The sequence below is a fragment of the Oncorhynchus keta genome, chromosome 18 (genome assembly GCF_023373465.1).
Source record: "Oncorhynchus keta strain PuntledgeMale-10-30-2019 chromosome 18, Oket_V2, whole genome shotgun sequence".
Classification (NCBI taxonomy): domain Eukaryota; kingdom Metazoa; phylum Chordata; class Actinopteri; order Salmoniformes; family Salmonidae; genus Oncorhynchus; species Oncorhynchus keta.
This window is the reverse complement of record NC_068438.1, coordinates 37,115,606-37,125,116: the sequence shown is the minus strand read 5'-3', so window position 1 is coordinate 37,125,116 and position 9,511 is coordinate 37,115,606. Positions and strand designations below refer to the sequence as shown.

The 9,511-nt window shown below is 43.5% G+C and overlaps 1 protein-coding gene across 1 annotated transcript; it reads left to right on the top strand.

The window, feature by feature from the left end:
• The first annotated feature begins 1,602 nt into the window (after positions 1-1,602).
• Positions 1,603-2,388, top strand: LOC118376818 (high choriolytic enzyme 1-like). The gene has a single exon (XM_035763608.2). It carries the CDS (start codon positions 1,603-1,605, stop codon positions 2,386-2,388), a length of 786 nt encoding a protein of 261 aa, XP_035619501.2.
• Positions 2,389-9,511: the final 7,123 nt, after the last annotated feature.

Sequence of the window (9,511 nt, the reverse complement as noted above, 5' to 3'; positions counted from 1 at the left end):
TCAGTTTGTCCGTGATGTATTCCCGAGGAACTTAAAAATGTCCACCTTCTCCACTACTGTCACGTCAATGTGGATTGGGGGAGGGGGGTGCTCCCTCTGCTGTTTCCTGAAGTCCACGATCAACTCCTTTGTTTTGTAGGGTGTGAGGTTATTTTCCTGACACCACACTCCGAAGGCCCTCACCTCCTCCCTGTAGGCCGTCTTGTCATTGTTGGTAATCAAGCCTACCACCGTAGTGTCGTCTGCAAACTTTACGATTGAATTAGAGGTGTGCATGGCCACACAGTCATGGGTGAACAGGGAGTACAGGAGAGGGTTGAGAACGTACCCTTGTGGGGCCCCAGTGTTGAGGATCAGCGGGGTGGAGATGTTGTTTCCTACCCTCACCACCTGGGGGTGTGCTGTCTGTAAGTCCAGGACCCAGCTGCACAGGGCGGGGTCGAGACCCAGGGTACAGCGTACGGTCCTGTCACCTATCAGAACGATACACTATAGGCACCCAAATTCAAATAACTGCATGGGAATTATTAATAACATTAATAACATAACAACATAACAAAATTAATCAGTCACACCATTTTATCAGGAGCCAAGTAATACAACTAGAGAATTTGCCCTCTCATAGTCTCCTGCAATCTTTTTCTATACATGCACTCACACAAGCACACTAGTATTTACACACACAGTGCCTTCTAATCAGGTTGTGTGTTAAGTGACGGGTGGGAAATAGTGTGCTAATATGCTTTAAATCTAACTAAATGCGTAGCATTAGGAAAGTCAATACACAGCTTGCACCATAGCATCACTGAGGATTAAGTTTTTCTGTAGAGACAGTTTTTAGATTTTAAAGTGCTTGAGCTACACAAATGACTATTATTCTATACTGCCACCTAATTGGGCTGTAATGGTTGTTTTAACCTCTCTGGGATATGTGGGACGTAGCGTCCCAACTGGCCAACATCTAATTGGGCTCTAATGGTTGTTTTAAAACAACACACCTAAGTGAGATCCATCTTGTTATGCTTGTCACACCCAATGTAAACCAAACATGTGCTCCAAAGGAATGGACTCAATATAGTTTGTCCCTAACCAGTGATCTAGGGTCAGATACTTTCTGATCCCCCTCATGGTTAATGTTATTATCGGCAGTGAGGTAATCTGATTCCTGTTATGGTTAATGTTATGATCAGAGAGTGAGGTAATCTGATTCCTGTTATGGTTAATGTTATGATCAGACAGTGAGGTAATCTGATCCCCTTTATGGTTAATATTATGATCGTAGAATCCGATCCTGGATATGTGGTTGTAATAGAGACGACTTATACCTCAAGAAATTGAAGTGTAATGTAATTTGACCCACACGGATGAATTGTTGAAACAGTGGGTTAGGTTGTGGAGTACTCCCTCTCGTTGTTTTTCCAAGACAGTGAGCATCATCCCCAACCGTTAATCCTACACAGTCACACCTATGGGACAGTTGTATATAAACTCAGCTCTGACAGAACACTGACATCAAGCTTTGGTGAATGAGACATTTTAGGATCCTCCACAGGTAAAGCCAAGGACTCATACATCCAAAGTAACTACATACTCTGAGGAAAGATGACCCACAGACCCACTCTTAGCCTGCTGCTGCTGCTGCTGCTGGGCCTATCGCAGGCCAGTGGAAATGAGGTCCATGATGAGCCGGACCATGTGTCCATCACTTCAGCGATCCTGGAGTCCAACAACGGAACCAATGAGCTGCTGCTGGACGGAGACATTCTGGCTCCTAGAACCAGGAACGCCATGAAGTGCTTTAGCAGCCAGTACAGCTGTCTCTGGAAGAAGTCATCTGACGGCTTGGTGTATGTGCCTTACATCCTCAGCGCTGTATATTCCAGCTTGGAGGTAGAGACTATTGAGACGGCCATGAAGTACTTCCATGGCAAGACCTGCATCCGCTTCATTCCACGTAAGACACAGACTGCCTACCTGGACATTCAGAGCAGTGGCGGGTGTTTTGGTACCATGGGGACTGTTGGGGACAGGCAGACATTGTCTCTTGCACAGTTTGGCTGTGTTCAACATGGTATCATCCAGCATGAGCTGCTTCACTCCCTGGGCTTCCACCACGAGCACAACAGGAGTGACCGTGACCAGTATATCAGGATCAACTGGCAATACATCTATAACTACGCCATCGAGAACTTCCAGAAGCAGGACACCAACAACCTGAATACTGCATACGACTACTCCTCTGTCATGCACTATGATAGAACCGCTTACACTAACAACTACGGAAAGGAAACCATTACTCCCATCCCAGACCCATCTGTGGCCATCGGACAGAGACAGGGCATGTCCAACATTGATGTCCTGAGGGTCAACAAGCTCTACCAATGCTAAGAGAAAGAGTGCCGTTGTTGAAAATGTGTGATGCTGGATATGCTGTCATGTGCTGACGTATTTTATTGTCAGAGGATTGTATGTTTGTGTTTATCCTTTTAATCACATTGGTAATAATAAAGCATGATTATGGTAAAAAAGTGCACGAGTTTGATATTTATTAATAGGATATTTATCCATCTGATCGGGTACTGCAATTATTAACTGCAACTGTTGGGGGTTGGTGTTATTAAGTAGAATTGTAACTGCGGAGTGGTCTAACTAGCCATCTTAAAATTATCCTCATATTTTTCTGTCTTTAATGAAGTGGGGGGTGTGATGTTCACCTGGAGAGATGGGTTGATGAGGGAGGAGAGGCTCCAATACATCCATGAACATGAACTGCATTAATATGACAGTACAACATGGGCAATACTTTTGAGATAATATTCTATAAGAGGAACAGGCAAGCAGAAGAAAATGTGATGTGCTGGTAGTCAGTTCCGGTGAGTTCCTGCCCAAGTCGAGCACTTAATATGGGAGACTTTACAGGCATCATGATACTTACAGTCGTGTGGTTAACCAACGCCTACACCGCATGGCCACTGGCCATTAATGACGCTGATCACATTAGTTTAGAGGAAAATAATGTTTCTTGGTCATTTCAACCCTCGCAAGGCTGCAGGCCCAGACGGGGCATCCCCAGCCGCGTCCTCAGACCCTGGGTCTCGACCCCGCCCTGTGCAACTGGGTACTGGACTTCCTGACGGGCCGCCCCAGGTGGTGAGGGTAGGCAACAACATCTCCACCCCGCTGATCCTCAACAGTGGGGCCCCACAAGGGTGCTTTCTCAGTCCTCTCCTGTACTCCCTGTTCACCCACGACTGCGTGGCCACGCATGCCTCCAACTCAACCATCAAGTTTGCGGACGACACAACAGTGGTAGGTTTAATTACCAACAACGACGAGACGGCCTACAGCACATATGTCAGAGTCAAGGCCCGCGGGCCACATCCGGCCCGCGAGAAGGTTTTTTACGGCCCCTGGGATGATCTTGATTTATTATTAGAACCGGCCCGCAGACCGCAGCAAGCCGGCAGCCCGCAGATCTTTTACACGCACCAATACTACATTTCCCACAATGCAACGGTGACGCACCGAGCAGTAGGCTGCTTCATTTCAATATTTATTGGCACAGCAGTTGTCAGCATCACAGTAAAATTAACTTTCAGATACCCATCAAAAATGGCAAAACGGAAGGTGGACACTGAGAACCGGGGTTTCAAACAAGGTGGGAGTCGGAGTATTTGTTCACGGAGGTAGCTGGAAAACCTGTGTGTCTTCTGTGTGGAGAAAGTGTGGCGGTACTGAAAGAGTATAATCTGAGACGACATTATGAAACGAAACACGCGGACAAAAACAAGAATATGGACATGGAACAAAGGCTACAAAAGGCAGAGGAATTAAAACGAGGCCTCAAATCTCGACAGGCTCTGTTCAAAAAAGCCAAATCACAAGGCCAGGCTGCTGTCAAGGCCAGTTTTATTTTGGCAGAAGAGATCGCTAAATCAGCCCGGCCATTTACGGAGGGGGATTTCATCAAAAACTGCATGATTAAAGTTTGTGACGAAGTTTGCCCAGAAAAAAGGCAACTCTTTTTAAATGTGAGTCTGAGCAGAAACACCATTGCCGAGAGAGTAGACCAGTTGTCCATCAATCTAAAAGAGCAGCTTGTGAAAAAGGGAAAAGATTTCATTGCATATTCCTTGGCTATGGATGAGAGCACCGACATTTCTGACATTGCCCAGTTGTCAATTTTCATCCGCGGAGTGGACTCCAGCCTAAAGCGTGACAGAGGAGTTTTTGGCTTTACGTCCTATGCATGGCACAACTACGGGGCATGATTTGTATGAAGAGGTGTCAAGATGTGTAAATGAGATGGAGCTGCCTTGGGAAAAACTCGTGGGTTTGACAACCGACGGAGCACCTGCGATGTGTGGACACAGGAGCGGACTGGTGGCGAAGATACGGGAAAAGATGCAAGAGGAAAACGCGACAGGTGAGCTGACAGCTTATCATTGTATCATACACCAGGAAGCGTTGTGCGGTAAAGCCTTGAAAATGGAGCATGTAATGAGCATCATCACGCGCACAGTTAACTTTATCAGAGCCAAAGGTTTGAATCACCGCCAGTTCAAGGCATTTCTGACGGAGTTAGAAACGGAGCATGGTGATTTGCCTTATCACACAGAGGTGCGATGGCTAAGCCAGGGAAAGGTGCTTCAAAGATGTTTCGAGCTTCGTGAGGAGATTTGTCTGTTCTTGGACAGCAAAGGGAAAGACACAACACAACTCCGAGACGAAATGTTTCTGTGTGAAATGGCTTTTCTGTGTGACATTACGAGTCATCTGAATGCAATGAACTTGCAGCTGCAGGGTCGGGATCGTGTCATCTCTGATATGTACAGTACAGTGAAGGCATTTAAAACCAAACTGACTCTGTGGGAGACGCAGATGCGGAAAGAAAATTTGAGCCACTTTCCCAGCTGCCAGACCATGAAAGAGAAGCTCTCTACCAGTGCGTTCCCGAGCGCACAGTTGGCTGATAAAATAGGTATGCTTGCCGCTGACTTTCGACGCCCGATTTGCTGACTTTGAAGCACAAAAAGCAGGTTGGAACTGCTCGGTAACCCATTTGCTGTTGACGTGGAAAGCTCACCACCAAACCTCCAAATGGAGTTGATTGACCTCCAATGCAATGATGCACTGAGGGCAAAATATGCGGCAGTGGGTGCTGCGGAGTTCGCCCGTTTCCTCCCGACACAATGCCCCAGCTGCGCATCCAGGCTGCTCAAACGTTGTCTATGTTTGGCAGCACATACCTGTGTGAACAACTGTTTTCTTTGATGAACTTGAACAAAACATCACACAGAAGTCGACTTACTGCTGAACACCTCCACTCAATTCTGAGGATTTCCTCAGCTCAGAGCCTTACCCCGAACATTGATGAACTTGTGGAAAAGATGGGACACCACCAAGTATCACCCTCAACCTCAAACAAGTGAACATTACTGTGCAATCACATATTTAGAGTTTTTACTCAGTTCAAGTTTAAAAGTTAAAGTTTAATATTTGTTTTCACTGCATGTTACTTCTCCTTAAACAAAGTGTTGTTTTTGATTAATAGATTTTTGCACTTTATTTTATTGTATTTCAATCCAATTATATTTTAAAAATATTTCAGTTGAGTGGATGATAGAAAATTGCTATTATTGTTTTTTTCTTTGAAGTAAATTTAGCCCACTTTTGCTAAAATAGAAAATATAGGCTACTGATGGTGCCTTGAATACCGGTTTCTTTCATTTAATGTTCATGTTATGGGGATTTTTATATAAAGGAAATTTGTCTTTTGTGTCTGTTGAAAATTAAAGATTACTGACAGAGCCATAAGAAAATATTGCTTTATTTATCTGATCATATTGGAATATATTTGTTAGGTTTTCAGTAGGTTCAATTAGGTTCACTAGACTATATGCGTCATTTAAAAAATTTTCAATGAACATTCGAACAGTCCGGCCCTCGGCTTGTAGCTAAATTTTTTATTTGGCCCTCCGTCCATTTGACTTTGACACCCCTGGCCTACAGGGAGGAGGTGAGGGCCCTCGGAGTGTGGTGTCAGGAAAATAACCTTACACTCAACGTCAACAAAACTAAGGAGATGATTGTGGACTTCAGGAAACAGCAGAGGGAACACCCCCTATCCACATCGATGGAACAGTAGTGGAAAGGGTAGTACATACCATCATGACAGGAACAATCAGTATCTTCCGTAAATCAAAGAGGTTGCAGCTACATTTGCTCAGTACATTCACAGGTAAATAGTCACGTGATGATATGCTACAGAGTTTACCGCACAGTAAATGGGGAACCTAATTGATGCCTCAGCAAAGATGGTCTAATACGGATGTCTTACAGGTGTCTTGACGTTGGCCTCTTTGGGTATAACAAGCCCCATCCCCCTCTCCCTGCCTCCATCAATTAGGTTACTGTGGTCAGAGAGGTCGTGAATTCCTGAGAGACCTTGCCACATGGCCACACAGTATAGAGAGAGTAGATTTTTATGGAGAACAAAGGAAATCCTTCCACCTCACAGAACTTGAGGTACCAACACATTTCATGTTCCGGAGAAAGTATAAAAGATTGGTGAGGAATCGAGCTACGAACTGGTCCGTTTGTCACAACTTGGGGAAGCTCATGGGAGACGGTGTGGCCACATTACCATAACACTGTTTATATAATAGCCCCAGATATGAGGTTTACATCTAATTGTTGTATAAGATGAATGAGTGAGTATGGTAATGTTTGTATAATTGTGTAATATAATTTTGGACTGTTTCATGAAGACAAATACAATTCCCTTTTGATTTGAATTAAATCAGAGGACGGCCCCTGAGCCCAGTTAGGGTCAGACATCCTGGACGGCCCCTGAGCCCAGTTAGGGTCAGACATCCTGGACGGCCCCTGAGCCCAGTTAGGGTCAGACATCCTGGACCGCCCCTGAGCCCAGTTAGGGTCAGACATCCTGGACCGCCCCTGAGCCCAGTTAGGGTCAGACATCCTGGACCGCCCCTGAGCCCAGTTAGGGTCAGACATCCTGGACCGCCCCTGAGCCCAGTTAGGGTCAGACATCCTGGGACAGCCCTTTTCTGCCATTCTAAATAAAACCCCCACTTGGGTTTTCGATCAGCAGACTGAGCTTACCTCAATTACGAGATGGCTAAAGGTTGCAGACCATGTTTTTCTCCATTAGGAGGACAAAGGTTGTAGACCATTGCTGATTCTTTTAACCATACCACGTGGTTAAACTCTTAGACTATCTATACTGACAGAATAAGAACAAGTCTTTGATATTAATTACTAGTCTGCAGCTAGGAATTCGGTATCATTGAACGCGAAGAACGACAACCACCGAATCATCCATTCTATAACGAAACAAATGAATGTTACTCTGAACTACCCACTATAACCACGACAGAGAGAGAGAGAGAGAGAGAGAGAGAGAGAGAGAGAGAGAGAGAGAGAGAGAGAGAGAGAGAGAGAGAGAGAGAGAGAGAGAGAGAGAGAGAGAGAGAGAGAGAGAGAGAGAGAGAGAGAGAGAGAGAGAGAGAGAGAGAGAGAGAGAGAGAGAGAGAGAGAGGGAGAGAGACGGACAATTCTACAAAAGAAATGAACTTTTCACCAGCGATCAAGACGACACACTGAGCATAAATATATATATTGATTGCAATTGTTTGCAAATGAGTGAACGTTCATGTGCAAAGGATTAGCATTTCAATTGTTATAATCATCACTTTGTAGTGAAATCTTAGTCGACCCCCACTTCCCCTTTTGTCTAACATGCCGGTTTAGCCCACTAGGGCACATTCTCATTTCATGTAGCCATATTTACCATATTTCCTGTTTGTTTATGCATTTCTGTGAATTACTTAGTTAGTAATAAATAAATGAAACTGTTATGGCAAGGAACTCCACCCCCTCATTCAGCTGAAAAGGTGGCGCAGGGAATTCAAAAATATTCTTTAGAAATATTTAACTTTCACAAATTAACAAGTCCAATACCTCAAATGAAAGATAAACATCTTGTTCATCTACCCGTTATGTCCGATAAAAAATTTTTTTTACAGCGAAAACACAACATATATTTATGTTAGACCACCACCAAATCAAAGGGAAAACGCAGCCATTTTTTCACAAAAGCAGGATTAGAGATAAAATGAATCACTAACCTTTTGAAAATCTTCCTCAGATGACACTCATATGACATGATACACAATACATTTATGTTTTGTTCGATAATATGCATATTTATATCCACAAATCTCGGTTTACATTGGAAATACTCATCATAAACTTTGACTAAAGATACACGTTCTACATATAATTAAAGATACACTGGTTCTTAATGCAACCGCTGTGTCAGATTTTTCAAAAACGTTACGAAAAAAGCCTACCATGACATAATCTGAGACAGCGCTCAGACGTTAAAGTATTTCTCCGCCATGTTGGAGTCAACAGAAATACGAAATTACATCATAAATATTCCCTTACCTTTGATGATCTTTCATCAGACTGCAGTGCAAGAAGTCCTAGTTCCACAATAAATCGTTGTTTTGTTCCATAATATCCAATACTAGTGTCCAATTAGCTGCATTTGCTACCACTTTCAGCTCACGTGCCCAAAAGCTGACGCCGGTCCAGGACAACTCGCACGAAAAACTCGCACGAAAACTTCAAAAATATATATTCCAGGTCGAATAAACTGGTCAAACTAAGTAGAGAATCAATATTCAGGATGTTATTATCATATATTTCCAATAACGTTCTAACCGGATCATATGTTTTCAGCTGCAGCCAAATGGAACGACGGTGGCACCCACAGAGAAATGCGCCACAGGAAAATGGCATTCTGTCGGGATAGTGACTATTTCCCCTCCCATTCGGTCAAAGTTCACAGCAAAAGCTCCATTCCACTTTCTACTGAATGAGGACATCTAGTGGAATGCGTAGGAAGTGCTACGAGATCCATATCTTGTTGGGAAAGGAGGGGCGTGGATGTCAAATTTGGCCCACATTCAGAATTTCACTTCCTGTTTGGAAGATTGCCTGCCCTATGAGTTCTGTTATAGTCACAGACATAATTCAAACAGTTTTAGAAACTTCAGAGTGTTTTCTATCCAATAGTAATAATAATATGCATGTATTAGCAATCTAGGACAGAGTAGGATGCAGTTCACTATGGGCACGCAATTCATCCAAAATGAAAATACTGCCCCCTATCCTCAACAAGTTTTAAGACAATTGATGTATGGATGACTCATAGTGAAGACTGGGTTCGTGTAGATAACCAATCATTTACGACGTTTGGAATGAGACTAATGTGAAGTAAAGTAAATGATTAATTAATCAGAAGACTATGGATCAGATATGAAAATATCTGAAAAGTTATTTTAGGAAATTATAACTTTGTAATCTGAATATTTTTCCTTGGTGCCCCGACTTCCTAGTAATTACGGTTACATGATTAATCAGTCTAAACGCATAATAATTACAGAGAGTCTTTGATAAAAAATATCAGTCTTCAGTT